The 18,989-nt window shown below is 33.0% G+C and overlaps 1 protein-coding gene across 1 annotated transcript; it reads left to right on the top strand.

The window, feature by feature from the left end:
* Window positions 1–821: 821 nt before the first annotated feature.
* On the top strand, window positions 822–18,773 carry LOC117315183. The gene is made up of 4 exons (XM_033869328.1): window positions 822–945; window positions 1,446–1,632; window positions 8,460–13,928; window positions 18,746–18,773. The coding sequence occupies exons 1-4, from the start codon at window positions 822–824 to the stop codon at window positions 18,771–18,773; spliced, it is 5,808 nt and encodes a 1,935-aa protein (XP_033725219.1).
* The last annotated feature ends 216 nt before the right edge of the window (window positions 18,774–18,989 follow it).

Here is an 18,989-nt window from a genome sequence, read left to right on the forward strand (position 1 = left end):
CAAGACCTCTGGATAGGGTAGCCATAGACATCTTGAGTGGAATTCCTGTAACAGAGTCTGGAAACAAACATATCATTGTAGTGTGTGATTATTTCACTAAGTGGACAGAGGCCTATGCGGTTTCTGATCACACTTCACTGACAGTAGCAGACAAGCTGTGTACAGAATTCATAAGTAGATTATGGGTACCTGCTCAAATTCATACAGATAGAGGGCAGAATTTGAGGGTGAATTGTTCAGTGCGTTATGTGAAAAACTAGGAGTCTTAAAAATGAGATCTACCCCTTATAGGCCCCAGTCAGATGGGTTAGTCGAAAGATTTAACCGTACGTTAATACCAATGCTTTCGTCTTTTGTAAACGAGCACTATGATAGTTGGGATGAACACTTACCATACATGCGAATGGCATATAGGGCAACTAAACAGAGTAGCACAGGCTGTAGTCCAACTTTGTTGATGTTAGGGAGGAAACCAACTGTCCGTTAGATATAATGATGGGTGTCCCTTCATCATCTTCAGTAGAAACTTGCCCGCAGTTATATGTAGAATGGCTAAGGAAAACCTTGGGGAGTGCATTTGGGTATGCATATGGATATCTTGGTGAAGCGGCTGCTCGCCAGATTAAACATTATGATTGTGGGCTAAAACCTAGGACTTACTCTGTAGGCAATTTTGTATGGGTTGGACAGGACCTTACAAGGTCGTCAAGGTCATATCAGAAGTAACTTATGAGATACAAAAAGAACCTAAAGGTACATCCGTAAGTGTTCATGTAGACCATTTAAAACCTTATGAGGGGGTGATTGTTCCGAAGGCCTGGATGGAAGAGAACGAGACTTGTTCATCTGATTCAGAGCCTGGAATTGATGTAGATGTAGGTGACATGACATCAGAAATGGGGAATGTTAAAACTCAAGTGAAGACTCCAGTTAAAACTCGTGCTGGTCGGGTGGTAGTCCCCAAGAAAATATTTTCACCATAAGTACAGGGCCCGGTTCCACAGAATGTCTTCTACCATCTCCTTTTCTTTCCTCTCCTTTCTTTTTCTTTCCTTCAATTCTCTTTTCCTTAAAAAGAAGTAATAAAGTAACAGTGAATTATATGAGCATGTTTGTTTAAGCAAAATAGTTTATATATACCATATCATTATTATATAATGGTTAATTTATATTATTATACAATAAAATTAACTGTGACTAAGGGAAGTTTATATGGATTATAAATATAAATATACACTTTACGTCTAGTATTGTTTTATCAGTACTAAATTTGTTGATAGCTAGCAGTATTAAATTTGAAATTGACATACCTGGAATTGAGTTGGATATGAGGTATTATCACTCGGTATATACTATAGCGCGCACATATATATGTATTATATATTAACTGATATTTATTCATTTTATAAATGCTTACCATTTTCTTGTAATTTTTGTGTCTGCAGATATGGATGTACTTGATTTGACGGTTGAAGTACGTGAGGTGCAGGCTCTAGACAGGGATTTAAGACCTGTCTGGAGGGAGTCTGGCATGCCTTGTCCTGTGGCATCATGTGGTACAGACATGATCTACACCAAGTACAGGAATCTGGTGGCGCATTGGGTGCAGATTCATCGTCCCTACATCAAAAAGTATCCTTGCTGTGTTGGCACCTGTGCCAAGAGGGTTATCAACAAACAGCAGCTTCAGAGGCACATGACAAAATCTCATCATCTAAATTTTTTAAAAAAACCCTTTTTTTTTCAAAAAAAAAAAAAAAAAAAAGGGGGGGGGGGAAAAAAACTTTGGGGGGGGCCCAAAAAAAATTTTTCCGGGCCAAACCAAACTTAAAACCCCCCCCCCCAAAGGGGGGGGGCCCCCCCGCCGCCTTTTTCTTGGGGAAAAAAGGGGGAAATAAATCTTTTCAGGTTTTGGGGGGACGGAAAAAAAAAAAGGGGGGGGGGGGGGGGGGGGGGGGGGGGGGGGGGGGGGGGGGGGGGGGGGGGGGGGGGGGGGGGGGGGGGGGGGGGGGGGGGGGGGGGGGGGGGGGGGGGGGGGGGGGGGGGGGGGGTTTTTTTTTTTTTTTTTTTTTTTTTTTTTTTTTTTTTTTTTTTTTTTTTTTTTTTTTTTTTTTTTTTTTTTTTTTTTTTTTTTTTTTTTTTTTTTTTTTTTTTTTTTTTTTTTTTTTTTTTTTTTTTTTTTTTTTTTTTTTTTTTTTTTTTTTTTTTTTTTTTTTTTTTTTTTTTTGAAGACCCTTCAAAACAGATCCCCCTTAAATCTTGAAAAAAGTTCTTCTAATTCCAAGGGGAAATAAAACGGGGTCGGGCCCCCCAAAAATTTTTTTTCTTTTGGTCAGAATTAAAGAGCCCCCACCCCGGCCAATTAAAAACTTTTTCTTTTCCCCCCAGTCCACCAGGGAAATTGAGGGGGAAAACTTCCCTAAAAACCTTTAGATGACCCCCCCAAAGGGGTTTTTTTTCCGATCTGAAATTCAAAATAAAAAAAAAGGTTTTTGGAAAATTTTTTTATTTTTTCTTTAATTCAAACCTGTTGGGGTTTAGGAAAAAAATTTTGTTGAAAAATTTTGTTATTTTTTATATCGCCCCTTCGTGGCCCGGTGAACTTCCATTAAAATCAGTTTAAACGGGGGGAATTGAAAGCAAGGGGTGCATTTTTTTGTTCCACTTAAACAAACCCTTTTCTTTAACATTTTATTTTCAAGAAAATTGTTGACCCTGAAATTTAAACTTTTTAAAAATTGAAAATTTTTATTTTTTTTAAAAAATGAAAAAATCATAAAAAAAATTAAAAAAAATTTTAACTTCCAAGTCAAACCGGTTTTTTGACCGAATTCCTAAAATGACCGGGTCAACAGGTTTGGGGGTTTTTTGACCGAATTCAAAAAGTTTGGGGGATTTTTTGAGATTTTTCTAATTCCTGGTTTTTTTGAATAAGTATCCCACATTTTAAAAAAATTTTTTAAAAAAAGGGGACCAATGCCCATCTAAAAAACGGTTCCTCGGTTACACCGATAAAACCCCCATAAAAGCCAAATTTTTGTGAAAGTTTTTTTTTTTTTAGCCATAACCCGATCATTTTAAAACCTTTTGGGGAAGTGGGGGTTAAAATCAATTTTTTGGAGAAACCCCAAAAAATTTATTAGTATTTCAGTTCGTTCGAGGAAGCCGCTTTTAAAAAATATTCCCCAAAAGGGGGGGAAGACATCGTTATTAGTTTTCCTCCCCATGTTTTTTCGGCTTAAAATTAAATAATAAAAGGGTCCAAAAAAAACATTTTAAAACTTTTTGTTTCTCAATTTCCCCCAACTTTTGGGCCCTTTTAAAAAAAAAATGAATAATTCAAAGCATGGCTCTTGCAGGCATGGAAAATTTTTAATGCCAAATTTAAAAAGAGCTTGGGGTAAATTTTAAAATGAACCTTGAATATTTCATAGAATTTGTTTTTTCATCAAATTTTTATTTTTTTTCTAAAATTTTATATCTGTAATGCAAAAAATTTAAAAAATTTTATTTAGTCCCCGCACATAAATTGTCCACTAAAATTTTTGGGATAAACAAATGATCAATTTAAAAATTTGTTTTTTTTTTTTAACCCCCGCCTTTTTTTTCTGACCCCCAAATTAAAAAAAAGGGGGAAATGTTAACCGACCCAATTCCCTTTTTTTAACAATGTTCATTTGGGTTTAAAAGGGATGAACCAACACAAAGGGCAAATTTTTAATGAAGGCGCTCCCGTTCATGTTCATTTCCTTTGGCAAAATGGGTTAAAAGTAATAATTCATAGAAATGTTTCTATTTCGTTTCATTTTTTTGAAATTAGCGGGAAACATTTTTCCAACATTTTGTCTATCCAAAATGTTCTGCAAAACCCCCAAATCAAATGACATACAAAAAAAATTTTTTCTTTATTTAAAATAAAGTTTAAATGATATCTTTTTGAAATCTTTTGTTAAAAAAAAAAAAAAAAAGTGAAAAAAAATTTTTCAAAAAAAACAATTTCTGAAGCCAAACTGGAAATTTTCACGGTTCCGTTCATAAAAAACCCAAAATAGAGTATTTGAAAAAAATTTAAAAATTCTCTGTCTAAAAATTGCTAAGGGGGAAATTTGGAATACAAGCTTAATTTGTTTTTTAAATAGATTCTTCATCGGAATTTTTAACTGCTTTTCCATTTACAGCTTGGCTATTCTTTAATGGAATTTGGGGTTTATAAAATTTGGAAAACAATTTATAAGGGTGCCCCCATGTCATTCCTGCAAATTTTTGGGTCAAAAGGTAAATTTTTTCTTGGGTTTTGATTCTTGTTTATTTTTTTCGCCAAATTGTTATGAAAAAGTTAAAAAAATTTTTTAAATCCTGATCTGCCCTTCAAAGAGCAATAAAACATAAAAAATTTTTTCCTTTAATTTGGTATAGACCAGTAAAATATTGGGCCAAAAAAACAGAAAAAGAAATGTATAAATTTTATGGGAAAGAACAATTTGGGTTGCAGTCGGTCAAGTTCCTGTTTAAAAAAAAATATTTTTAACCGGTGGAAAACATTCAGGTTTTTTAAAATTGGGGGTTTTGGGCAAAAAGAAAAAATAATTTATATATACGGGGAATTGAATTCAATTACCACCAAATTTGGTTTTTAAACGGTAATTGTTATAAAAGGTAAAATTTTGAAAACCCCCTGTCTTCCTCACATTACATACTAAAAAATTTCATGGGTTTTTAATTAAGTTTTTTTTCTTTTCCAAAAAAGATTTTTTTGTCTTACCTTAATTAAAAAATTTTTATGACCTTTTTCTCAAACATTAAAAATAAAAAAGTTTGGTTTTGGGTTTAAGAGGGCCCAATCAGGCCAAAAAATTTAAAAAAAAATTTTTTGGTTTCTATTAAGAAATGCTTAATTAAAAACTTTTTATAGGGGGAAAATTTAAATTAATGTTGATTCTTTTTTTTAAAAAATTTTTGTGGTGGTGTAAACTCCCTTTCTATAAAAATTTAAAAATTTTTTTAACCCATTGGGTTTTTTTAAAACCTCCCTTTTTATAAAAGGCCTTTTGGTCCCCTTGTGTAATAATCTTTTTGTTATTGTTCAAAAAGTTTTGGGTCTTTTCAACATGAATTTTTCCCCTTCACTTCCATTTTACATTTTTCATTTGGGGTGGTTTGAAAAAAGATGGCCACATGCCATTTTTTTTAAAAAAAATTTTGTTTGCTTTCTTAAGGTCGAAGTCCTAAAAATTTACCTTTCGGGTTTTTGGTCCTAATTTAAAAAACCCCCTGTTATTGCATTTTAAACCAATTGAAAAAAGGGGGGAAAACCCCTTTTTGGGATTTTTCAATGAAAATTTTTTTTTTTCTCAAAGTATGAGGAACTTTTCAAATTTTAAGGTTCCCTTGGCCCCTATTTGGGTAGGTTTGGGAAACTTTCAAAAAACAAAGGGCCCCGACGGGACCTTTGGTTTTTAAACTTAAAATTTGTTTCGCAAAAATTTCTTTAATTACAATCCTAAAAATTTCCCACTATGGTATTATTAACCTTTAATTTTTGGGTTGAAAATAACCCTATTTGCAATAAATATTTTCAAAACAAATTTTAAATTTAAGAGGTTTTTTAAAACAGTGGGGCCCTTGAGGGGAAATCCCCCCCCTTTTTATTTCAATCAAGTTTGTTACAAAATTTAAAAAAAAATTCCTGAAAAGTAGTTTTCCCAATTTTTAAATCTTCCAAAATAATTTCCCTTGATCCTTCTTAAACCTAAAAATTTTTTTGGGGTGTTCCATGGGGGAAATTAAAAAATTTTTTTTTAAAAAAACCCAAAATTAAGTCCAATTTACTTTAAAAAAAAAAAATTTTTAAAAAGGCTTTTTGTCCCCCAAAAATTTAAACTTTTTTTTTGGGGGTTTTGGGCAGGCGAAACATACAAACCCGGACTGATTGCTACCCAATTGAATAAAAACTTGTGATTTTACTGATATTTATTTTTCATTGGTGAAACAAGATGGCCACCAAAAGCCCCTATTTAACTTTTAAATTTTAAAAACCCCACCAGGGAATTGAGTGAACGAAAAAAACCCTCCCAAGCGTTTTTTTTGGGCCAAAACAAAAAGTGCAAAAAATTTTTTACCCAATTAAATGAGCGAAACTTCGAAAAATTTATTCACCCACGAAAAAAAACCCTTAAAAACCCCTAAATGTTTAAAGCCAATAAAAATTTGGGAATAATTTTTAAAATTTTTGGACATTGAAAGGGAACCAAAAACAAAAAAACATTTTTTAAGGGGGCTTAAGGAGATGTTTAAAAAAACCCTCTAAAAATTGGGAAACCCCCCAAAACAAATAAAAAAGGTTACGGGAGGACATTCCCCCGAAAAAAGGGATGGAAATGGGTCCCCCAAAAATCTTTTTACGAACCCAAAAAAAGCTTACAGGAAAACGTTTACGGGGGCCCCCCCCTGAAAAAAGGGCAGGAAGGAAACCCCCCAAAATTTTTTGGGGTAGGGAAAAAAGATGCGGGGAAACCCAAAGGAAGACAGAATTAACGAAGCAGAAGAAAAAAAACCCTTAAAAGAAAAAAAAAGAATTTGAAAAAAAATAAAAAACACAGGGGAAAAAAAAATCCCCAACCCCAAATCAAACAAAACTTGAAAAAAATGTTAAAAACCAAAAAAGAAAAGAGTAAAAATTTGAAAAAACAAAAAAGCCCTTAAAAAATCCCAAAATAAATGGCAAAAGTAAAGCGTTGAAAAAAAAAAAAACGCAAGGTTGGGAAAATTTTAAAACACCTAAAAGGGGAAAACGAAACAAAAAAAAAGGGGAAAGCAGATTTAAAAAGAAAAAAAAGGGAAATTTTCATATCATACCAAACAAAAAGGAAACCTAATACCAAAACTAAAAAATTGCCAAAAATGTAAGATAAAAAAAAATTTTTTTGGGGTAAAAGGGCGGAAAAACCCAAATAAATTAAAAGTATTTCAAAAAAGGTGGGGAAAAAAACCAAAATATTTTAAGAAAAAAAGGTTTTTTCAAACCGGTTGGGGCATTTTTCCATTTAAAACTAAATTTGATTTTTGGAAAAAAGGGAGAAAAAAATTTAAAATTTGAAAAACAGAAGTTAAAACAAAACCTTTTTAAAAAAAGGTTTGCCGAAAAATGAAAAAAAAGGGGAAAAGGTTTGCAAATTTACACTAAAAAAAAAATTACCGAAAAAATTTAAACCCGGAAATTTAATGAATGCCTGTTTTCTAGGGCACTTTCAAAAAACAAAAGGACTTCAAATTTTAACAAAATATTTGGCAAAATTAAACGATAAGGGGTTTCGCCCTAAAGCTGAAAAAAATGAGGGAAACCAAAAAAAAAACTATTTGGGTGAGGGGAAACCCTTTTTTTTCCCCTTTTCTGAATAGAAAAAAAGGGGATTAAAACTCAAATCTTTAATTTAACAAAAGAAACAAAGATTTAGAGGAAACTGCCCCCAAAATTTCAAAAACCAGAAAAGTGGAAGGCAACGGGGATTCTTTTTCTGAATTTTCTTGGAAAACTTTTGTTTTAAAAAGGGGGTTATCCGGGCCTTTCTCAGAAAAAAAAAAAGATCAAATTGAAAAAAGGGTTTTTTTTTGGAATTAAAAACCTTATGAGGGGGTTGAAGATAGGGTTTCTTAAAGACAAACCCAAAATAACATTCCCTTAATGTTAATTCCCAAAATCCCAAATTTTTTTAATCCCAAAAATTTTCCCCAAAAGTTTAAAAAAAGGGTTTTCTTTAAAAAAAGAGTGAACCCCAAAATTTTACCATTTTGGGTACAGTTTTTAAAAAGCAAACCCGGGATAACAGAATCTCCCCTTTCCCTTGGGGGAAAAAAAGGAAAAACATTTGATTTGGTTAAAAACCCAAAAGGGAAATGTTTATTTTTTAAAAATTCCCATTTAAATTACCCATTTACCAGCCCCAAGGCGGCCCCGGAAAAATTTTCAAAAAAGATTTCAAAAACACGTTTTTTTTGGAAAAGCCCAAGATTTATAAACCCAGGCCATGTTTGAAGTAAGTTTTTTGGAAAACCCCATTAATTTTTAAAGTACAATTTTTTTAAAAAATAAAATTTTTAATTTGACCCTTTTGGAACAGGACAAGGGAAAGACCTGTTTTTTCAAATTTCAAGGGCGATAAAAACTTGGAAAAGGTCAAGAAAACAAAGGGACATTTTTGAAAAAATTTTTTTTTTAAACCCAAAACTTAAAAGAACACATTTCCAAAAAAAATTAAAAATTGGAAAAAAAGGAAAGAAGAAAGAGTACGAAGGACATGAAGATGAAAATTTAAAACCAGAAAAGAAGCCCCCCATTAAAAAAAAAAGAAAAAAGAGAAACAAAGAAAAAACACCAAGAGAAAAATAAAGGGGGACAGAAAAGAAACTCCGAAAACAGCCAGAAAGGGTTTTTAAAACCAATAAAAAATTTATTTAAAAAGTAAAAGAAAAGCAAGAGAAAACAAAGAACATTATCAGCAAGAGTATGAAGCACAGAAAGCTGCCCGTCAACAGCCAGAAAAGAAAATAAGAACTAAACAAAGTAGTTTAAAAAGCAAAAGAAGAGCAAGAGAAAACAAAGCATTTTGTGAACAAGAGTATAAAACTCAGAAAGTTGCTCGGCAACAACCAGAAAAGAAAATAAGAACTAAACAAAGTAGTTTAAAAAGCAAAAGAAGAGCAAGAGAAAACAAAGCATTTTGTGAACAAGAGTATAAAACTCAGAAAGTTGCTCGGCAACAACCAGAAATGAAAACAAGAACTAAACGGAGCACTTCAAAAAGCATGAGTAAAGTAAGAGAAAACAAAGCATTTTGTAAACAAGAGTATAAAACTCAGAAAGTTGCTCGGCAACAACCAGAAATGAAAACAAGAACTAAACAGAGCACTTCAAAAAGCATGAGTAAAGCAAGAGAAAACCAAGCATTTTGTGAACAAGAGTATAAAACTCAGAAAGTTGCTCGGCAACAACCAGAACTGAAAACGAGAACTAAACGAAGTAGTTTAAAAAGCAAAAGAAGAGCAAGAGAAAACAAAGCATTTTGTGAACAAGAGTATAAAACTCAGAAAGTTGTTCGACAACAGCCAGAAATGAAAATAAGAACTAAACAAAGTAGTTTAAAAAGCAAAAGAAGAGCAAGAGAAAACAAAGCATTTTGTGAACAAGAGTATAAAGCTCAGAAAGTTGTTCGACAACAGCCAGAAATGAAAATAAGAACTAAACAAAGTAGTTTAAAAAGCAAAAGAAGAGCAAGAGAAAACAAAGAATTTGCTGAACATGAGACTAAAGCTAAGCAAATAAAAAGAAAAGATCTTCTACAGTTGGACAGTGAAAGATTGCACAAACAAGAAAGTCGGAAAAGATGTCGAATTAGTGAAAGAAACATGGACAGACATGCAAAAGGTATAAAACGACAAAAACTTGATTTTTGTGAGCATGAAGAAGACCTGTCATTGAAAAGAAACTCTGGGGATTCTATTGGACAATGCATTGAAAAATTTCATGCAAAAGCAGCTGAAGGTCCAGTCTTTGTGTGTACCTGTTGTCATCAAACATGGTTTCCAAGGAGTGTTGTAAAGCTTTCTAATACTAACATCAGCACTGAGAGCAAAGCTTATTGTACTGGTTTCAAGTCGCAAAATAATGAGGAGTGGTTGTGCCGAACTTGTTTAGCATCACTTAAGGAAGAAAAAATTCCAAGACTCTCTCAAAAAAATGGAATGATATGGCCAACAAAACCAGATGTTTTGCAGTTGCATCCTCTTGAAGAAAGGCTGATTTCTCAGCGAATACCTTTTATGCAAATTAGAGAATTGCCAAGAGGAGGCCAGCTATCAGCTAAAGGAAATGTGGTCAATGTACCTGTTGATATTCAACCAACAGTAAATGCATTACCGAGACAGATCGATGAGCATGTAACTGTTGCTGTAAAATTAAAAAAACGTCTATCTCATAAATCTGCATGTTTCACTGAAAATGTAAGACCAAATGCTGTTATGAATGCTCTACAATGGCTAATGGAAAACAGTGAAATGTATAAGAATGCAGGAATCAGTATCAATACTTCATGGAAAGAAGATGTTCAGAGTGACCAAAGTGAGTTAATTTCTGAATACACAGGCAAAACGCAATCTAAAGATGAAAGAGAGGTTGAATCTGATAATGACAAATTTTGTGAAGCTACACCGGATGAATGTATTCAAGGAAATACAGATACACTAGTTGAAGAAGCTGACACTGATACCAACAAAGTTTATGTATTTGCACCTGGTGAAAATAAAAGACCTCTCAGTTTGTATGAAGATAAAGATGCAGAATATCTTTGCTTTCCCTCAATATTTTGTGGTCAGAAAAGGAAAGAAAACAGTGAACGGCAAATTCCTGTTCATTACAGTGACATTGCAAAATGGGAATTAAGAAGTGTTGATCGAAGGGCTGCTCATTCTGTTCCTAACATATTTTTCAAATTGAAAAAAATCCAAGCAAAACAAGTTGGTGACAAAGTCAATCTTGCACTTCGCCGATGTAAATCAGAAGGAAAGAAATTGACTGCAGGTCAAGCTAGAGATTCGTCAACCACTAGTTCGATTGTAAGGTTAAATGAAGGTTATTATATATTCAGAACATTACGTAATTCGCCGGCATATCTGTCCTCTAAAAAGAAAGATGTCTTTGCAATGATAAGACAGCTTGGCTTGCCAACATGGTTCATGTCTTTGTCCTCGGCAGATACAAGATGGCCAGATCTTCTCAGAACCTTAGCTCAGTTAGATGGGAAAACTCTGTCGAATGATGATCTTAAAACAGCTGACTGGAGTTTTAAAACTAATTTAGTTCAAAAAGACCCTGTCACTTGTGCAAGATTTTTTGATAACAGAGTTCAACTTTTTGTCAACTCTTTCCTAAAAAGTTATCACAACCCGATTGGTGATGTCACGGACACATTCCGTAGAGTAGAATTCCAGAGTAGAGGTTCACCACACATACATATGCTTCTATGGACAAACAATGCTCCAAAATATCCAGATGATGATGAACAAGATATCATTGCTTATGTTGAAAAGTATGTCACATGCTCCTTAGAAACAGATAATCCTGAACTTGCAGAACTAGTTCAACTACAGGTACATAAACATTCTAAAACATGCAAAAAAGGTAGCAAACCAGTGTGTAGATTTGGATTCCCACTCCCTCCTTTACCAAGAACTATGCTTTTAGAACCACTGGAAACTGATGTCGCAGAATACAAAAAAAAATACACAGAACTACAAAAAAAGATGAATGAATACAAAGATGGCTGCGATCTTAGTTTCCATGCATTTTTACAAAGCGTTGTTGAAATGAATGAAACAGAATACATCAAATGTATCAGATCATCACTGAAGGGTCCTAAAATATTTCTCAGGAGAACCCCAGCTGAAATGAGGGTAAACTATTACAACCCAGCAGTACTAAAAGCATGGCATGCAAACCTAGACATTCAGTTTGTTTTAGATCCATACGCATGTGCGACATACATAGTATCTTACATCAGTAAGTCTCAGAGAGGTATCAGTGCTTTGCTTGATAAAGCCTCACAAGAAGCAGCTGAAGGAAATATGGACCTTAGACGTCAGGTCAGACATATTGGCAACAAATTCTTAAACTTTGTAGAAGTCAGTGCTCAAGAAGCCAGCTATCTAATACTCCAAATGCCATTAACACAAGCTTCTAGAGATGTAGTTTTTATAAACACTTCCCCACCAGATGATAGAGTATTTCTCTTGAAATGTCAAGAAGATCTGGAAAGTTTACCTGAGAATTCCACTGATATCAAAGCTGATAATATGATCACCAGGTATGCAAAAAGACCAAAGCAACTTGAGAATTGGTGTTTAGCAGATGTAGTATCTGAACTGGAAGTATCATTTCCAAAAGACCAAAAATCAGAGAAAAATGATAACCAAAATGAGGATGATGTACATGAAAATGAAAACTTTTCGAATGAAGATATTTTGGTACATTTAAAGAATGGAATAAAGATTCGAAGAAGAAAGAACAAACGAGTTATACGATATGTAGGTTACAGTAAAAAAACCAACTCTGAGCAGTACTATAGGGAAAGAATTCTCCTATTCCTTCCATGGCGAAATGAAAATACTGACATCATTAGTAGATATACAACATTTGAGCAACATTATAGAAGCAATGCAAACATAATTCAAGCTGTACAAAAGAAATATGAGCATTTTGTTGAGGAACTAGAACAAGCTAGGCTTCAGGCTGAATGTGAACTTGATGATTTTGATGAAGTGGCTCCAAATACTGAACATACTGAAGCAGAGGATTCAGAACTTGGCCCACAACCTGCTGAACAGTTTGTACACTTTGATCCAGACACACAACCACATAAAGATTATGATATTGGACCAGATATTGGATTGCCAGCAAAATATTCTGATGTACAAACAAGTCCTGTTAGAATCCCTGATGATCAATATCACAAACTTCTACAGTCTTTAAATTGCAAACAAAGAGAATTTCACAACCATGTTAGTCACTGGATCCAACATAAGGATGAACCTCTGTATGCTTTTTTAACTGGAGGGGCAGGAACAGGCAAATCAGTAGTCATTGATACCCTTTATCAGACTTTGCATAGAGCTCTTTGTTCAGAAGAAGGAGAAAATCCTGACGACATCAGAATTTTACTTTGTGCCTATACTGGAAAGGCAGCTTATAACATTAATGGAATGACAATAGCATCAGCTTTTCACAAAAAGATGTACCAGTCACAGCAAAACATGTATGCTGATGAGCTAAACACATACAGGACAAAGTACAGAAATTTATCTGTAGTCATTATAGATGAAATATCAATGGTTGGAAATAAGCTCCTAGCATTTATCCATGAAAGACTTCAGCAGCTGACTGGTACAAAACAAGACTTTGGTGGTGTCAGCATAATTGCAGTTGGTGATTTATATCAGCTTTCCCCAGTTGGAGATTCTTGGATTTTCAAAGATCTTTCATGTCCAGGTCAAGGTCTTGCCACAAATCTTTGGAAGGAACATTTTAGCATGTTTGAGCTTACTGAAATCATGCGACAAAAGGATGATATTGAGTTTTCAAAACTCCTTAACAGACTCCGACACAATGAGTTATCCGATGAGGACAAACAAACTATTTTGAGCCGTCAAATGCAAGCAGGCTCTATTCAATATCCAGTCAAAGCACCACATCTTTTCATCGAAAATAGATTTGTGGATGATTTCAACAATAATTTCATGCAAAACCTTACCACAAACAAAGTAAATGTCAAAGCTGACACAGATGTTCTCTCCCAAACAAAACTCTCACTTGATGTCAAGAAGTCTCTGATTGATAAACTTCCAGACAAACAAGCTAATACTGGACAACTGAAGACCAGTTTGACTATTGCAGTAGATATGATTTATGATATTTCTGTAAACATTGATGTTGCTGATGGTTTGACAAATGGCAGTACATGTAGAGTTAAATACATTGAATACAAACAGTCCACCACTAGACCTGCCATTGTTTGGGTATTATTTTGCAATAAAAAAATTGGAGCAATGAGAAGAAACCAATACCAACATTTGTTGAACATAAACATAGATAAATCCTGGACGCCTATCTTTGAAACAAAACGTACATTTATGTTCAACAGAAAAACATTTGAAAGGATACAGTTTCCTCTTACACCATCTGCTGCAAAAACTGTTCACAAAGCACAAGGTGCTACACTGGACCAAGTTGTAGTCAGTTTGTCACAAACGAAGAAACGCAAAATACCACATATCCACTATGTAGCTTTATCTCGGGTTAGATCACTACAAAATCTTCACATCATTGACTTCAATGAAGACAGCCTTACAAAAGACAAAGAGGTTGATGCAGAGATGCAAAGGTTGGCAGAAAACGGATTACAGCTTTGTTTCAATCCACTATATCATACATATATGCAATGTCAGTTTCTTTTCAACAATGCGAGATCTTTAAATAAACATATATTGGACATCAGATTAGATCCAAATGTTTTTGCAGCTGATGTGGTGGGCATAGCAGAGTCTCGACTCCATATCAATGACAGAAATGAAACATTTGAATTAGAAGGATTCAGAATATTTAGAAATGATGTGCAACACTCACAATCCAGACCACACCATGGACTTGTTATGTATGTGAAATCTCATTTAGATGTTATCACATATAAAATGTTTTCCACAAATGACATAGAATTTTCATATATTTCATTCTGTCTCTGTCAAATACTTGTGCAATGTTCAGTTGTGTATAGGAAACCAGGCTGTCCTCTTTCACACTTTTATTCTGTAATGAAGGAGCGCTTACTTCCACTTACAGATATAAATAAAAAGATTGTTATTATGGGAGATTTTAATGTAGATTTGAAGAAAACTGGACATGATACATTTGTCAGATTTATGGAATCAACATTTCATTGTGCACAAATTATCACTCAGACAACAACTAAAATGAAATCACAATTGGACTTAATATTTACTAATTTCACTGAGAAAAAAGCTGGTGTTTTAGATGCCTATTGGTCTGATCATGATATGGTATACTGTGCTGTGAATACTCAAAACCCGCCGTGAACAAATGGTGACTGTATTCACATGCGTCTCAATATTTGAGATTGCATGTAATACATCACCTTGGTGGTTTAGCTGTATCTGGGTTTCCACCAATTTCATACCACATACATGTGGCTCCTATGTAGTTTCTCACTACATAGGACTCGCTTGCATGTGGAAATATTCAGCTCATCAGTAAATTAATTTTTTGCCACTGGTGCAGCAGCTGTCCGGCGTCAACTTCCTCTTTTGCACTTTTAGTTTACTTGAAGAAACAATGTCACGGTTTCTTCAAGTGGTTGACCTTAATTTTAATTGTCAAATGTATTCCTTTCTTCAAACAATTCCTTCTCAATAACCAAAATGTTCAGAGTTCTGTTAATTTCAAAGAGGCAAGTAAACTTATTTTGAGTAACCAAAACAATTGCAACAGACTGAACAGTTATTATATTAAACTTAACATACTGTTTAAAATCTGAACAGAATCATAATTTAAAATTCTTTCATTAACCAAACTAATTCCAATGGAAACTTGTACGTGGCTGTCACTGCACGGAGAGCAATGCAGGCCTGTTGGGCCTCTTTTTTACCATTTTCACCAATTTCAATGTGGTTTACTTGAAATGTATTGGAGTTATATGCAAAAAGTATCTTTGGATATATCCACATTATAGCTTTAAGCCAATATGAATTCTAAATGTTATTAAGTGTCAAGACTTCAAAGAAAATATTGTGAAATTTTACGAGTTATTTCAGATTTTAATGTTTACCTTGTTTTACTTAAGTCAAGATTCTGTATTTTACAAATTTTATTTTATTTCCTTTTATTATTTTCATTATCAGATAACTGCAATTTACACGCATTTGTGCAACTGCACGAATATGTATCCATCAATGTGTTACAATTTACCTTGTGCGAATATTTCATACATTATATACTGCTCATGATTAAAAAAGAAGATATAACTATGAACATTGTGAGAAACTGGACTGTAGGTGTTATTGAAATCAACACATGTACAGAAGATTGTGCTCCTTACTTGAATCTGAAAATTACACCATTCATCTTTTGGTATCATGAAATCTACAAACTATATTGTGTAACCAAGTGCACACATATAAAAGTCAAAATGTCTGAAGTGTAATGAAATGTTGACATATAAATGTCAAAATGTCTGAAGTTTAATGAAATGTTGACATATAAAAGTCAAAATGTCTGAAGTTTAATGAAATGTTGACATATAAATGTCAAAATGTCTGAAGTTTAATGAAATGTTGACATATAAATGTCAAAATGTCTGAAGTGTAATGAAATGTTGACATATAAAAGTCAAAATGTCTGAAGTTTAATGAAATGTTGACATATAAATGTCAAAATGTCTGAAGTTTAATGAAATGTTGACATATAAATGTCAAAATGTCTGAAGTGTAATGGAATGTTGACATATAAATGTCAAAATGTCTGAAGTTTAATGAAATGTTGACATATAAATGTCAAAATGTCTGAAGTTTAATGAAATGTTGACATATAAATGTCAAAATGTCTGAAGTGTAATGAAATGTCGACATATAAAAGTCACCATGTCTGAAGTGTAATGAAATGTTGACATATAAAAGTCAAAATGTCTGAAGTTTAATGAAATGTTGACATATAGATGTCAAAATGTCTGAAGTTTAATGAAATGTTGACATATAAATGTCAAAATGTCTGAAGTGTCATGAAATGTTGACATATAAATGTCAAAATGTCTGAAGTGTCATAAAATGTAGACATATAAATGTCAAAATGTCTGCAGTGTCATAAAATGTAGACATATAAATGTCAAAATGTCTGAAGTGTCATAAAATGTAGACATATAAATGTCAAAATGTCTGAAGTGTCATAAAATGTTGACATGTAACGGTCAAAATGTCTCAAGTCTGGTGTTAGAGACCCAGTATCTTCTTACAATTTATATAGTAATATACATTTTAAACTTAAATCTCATACAAAAAATATAGTCATATTATGCTTATTTGTACAGAAGGTTTTCAAATTCTACATTCAAGCTAACATAATACCAATATTTACATCATATTTTTCCAATTTACTTTTCCAATGCACACAAGATATCAAGGGTCCTAAAAGGTTTATTGGTACTGTCAGTAAATTTATGGAAGAATTCTACCTATAATACCAGGAAATCTTCATTGTCTGTATGTCACAGATGTTATAGCTTCTTAGATTTCAGAAGCAGCCGCAGGAAAATGATACCTGCATGTTGAAGTACTAACTTTTATCTACAATACTAATTGAACAAGCTATCCATATCCAAGTTCAGTTCATAACTAATATGTGGTAAGTATGGTGTAGAGGGGATGTCACTGCCGCAGCTATAAACGCTCGTAAACTCACCCTCTACTGATGAATTGAATGAATTATTGAACTTGAAATGTGGATATGAAGTGGATAGAAATTCTTATTAATAAGTTAGTACAAACTATATTTATTGTTATTGGTAAAAAAATTTCCATATGAAAAATTGTTCTACATGTTTTTCCAAGTGCATCTGATAAAACATAAAACCTATTTTACGACTCTGAATATTCAGTGTGCTTGTACATCTTCCTATAACTTATCATGGAAATAACAAGGAAAGTTTGCAAGTTAGTGTATGTTACGTATACACATATGTAGAAAAACATGTGACTTCTTCTAAAATATGTATGCTTAGTTAAAATTGAGTTTTCAAGAATGTATTTCCTGCATTATGAACATTATTCAGATCTGCATCTGTGTCAATGTATACCAGTAAACATGATCATATCATTTGTAATGGTAAACTATGTATGCTTATTCAAAGTATGAAAAGTAAAAACTGGCAACTTATAGCATTACAAATTTACAGCAAGCAAATAAGATGTTGCTATGTTTATTTATCAATATTTTTTCTTCCAACAAAATATTATTCATATAATTATAGGCAACTTTCTGATTTATTTAACACTTCACCTTTTTACTGAAACTACAAGGATTTGTTTATCAACCCTTAAGTAAAATTTACCTGGCTATCGTTGTATATCAGCCCCTATGATATATCCATTACCAGACATTTCATTGGTAAGGGATATCTGTATCTTATTCAAACATATATACCAGCCCCTATGATATCCGTTACCATAAGTTTTGATTTTTGCCGGTAAGGAATATCTATGAATTTGCGAATTGTATTTTATGTACATATATACCCACCCCTAAGATATCCATTACCAAAGCTTTCGTTTTTATGCTGGTAAGAGATACCTATGGATTTGTGTTTTGTATCTTATCTAAACATACAAACCAGCCCATAAGAATTCCTTACCTTAACTTTCAATTTTCACTGGTAAGGGATATCTGGATTTATATTTTGTATCTGATGTAAACATGTATACCATGCAGCCCCAATGAATACCATAACTTTCGATTTTCGTTGGTATTAAAGAGGTATCTATGGACTTGTATTTTGTATCTAATATATACATATATGTCAAACCAACCCTTATGATATCACTTACCAGAACTTTTGATTTCCGTTGCTCAGTGATATCTTTTGATTTGTATCTAACCTAAACATTTGTCAAACCAGCCCCTATAATATTGCTTCAAAAATTCCAGACGTTAATATTTCCGCTGGTCAGAAATATCTCTTGATTTGCATTGTTAATTTTTATGCAAGAACTAGAAGGAAATCCTTGTTTGTTTCTGTATAATTTTATTATTTCTTTTTTTTTGTGTGTTCGGTCCTGCTAACTTTAATGGAGTATTGATTGATATACATTATAAAATGCTGATTATTTTCTTGAACAAATTGATCTTCATAGCTCAATTACTTCAACCATTAACCATTTCAGTGTTGTTTACATATAATGAAGATTTATAAAATGCTTTGTTTTTGAAAATTAATAGTATTTGTTGCTTGCCAACTCAAATATCTCTCAATACTAAGTTATCCTTATGTCTTCTATCTAACAGACATGTTTGTATGAAACTGTAACCATAAAAAATGCTTGTGAGCATATTTCCCATATGTACCTTTGCCGATGTCTGTTTAATTTGACAATAAATACTTTTATGTATATGTTCATCCTTTGTTATATTTTATATTAGAAGAACTACGCTGTCCATAGGAAATTGAGCTGCAGTGGTGCAATGTTTTTTTCTTGGCGTCCAGCATTAACTTAATTACAATAAAGTCCAGAAACCTCATATTAATAGTCCCTAGCAAGCTAATTTGAAGGACTACATAGTTTCATGGAATTTATTATTGTAACTTCTGTTCAAACTTTCCAAAAAAATTATCATATTGTGCCTGTATGCTATTTATGCTGTAACTGATTAATAACAAAATAAT

Source organism: Pecten maximus, chromosome 17, assembly GCF_902652985.1.
Source record: "Pecten maximus chromosome 17, xPecMax1.1, whole genome shotgun sequence".
Lineage (NCBI taxonomy): Eukaryota > Metazoa > Mollusca > Bivalvia > Pectinida > Pectinidae > Pecten > Pecten maximus.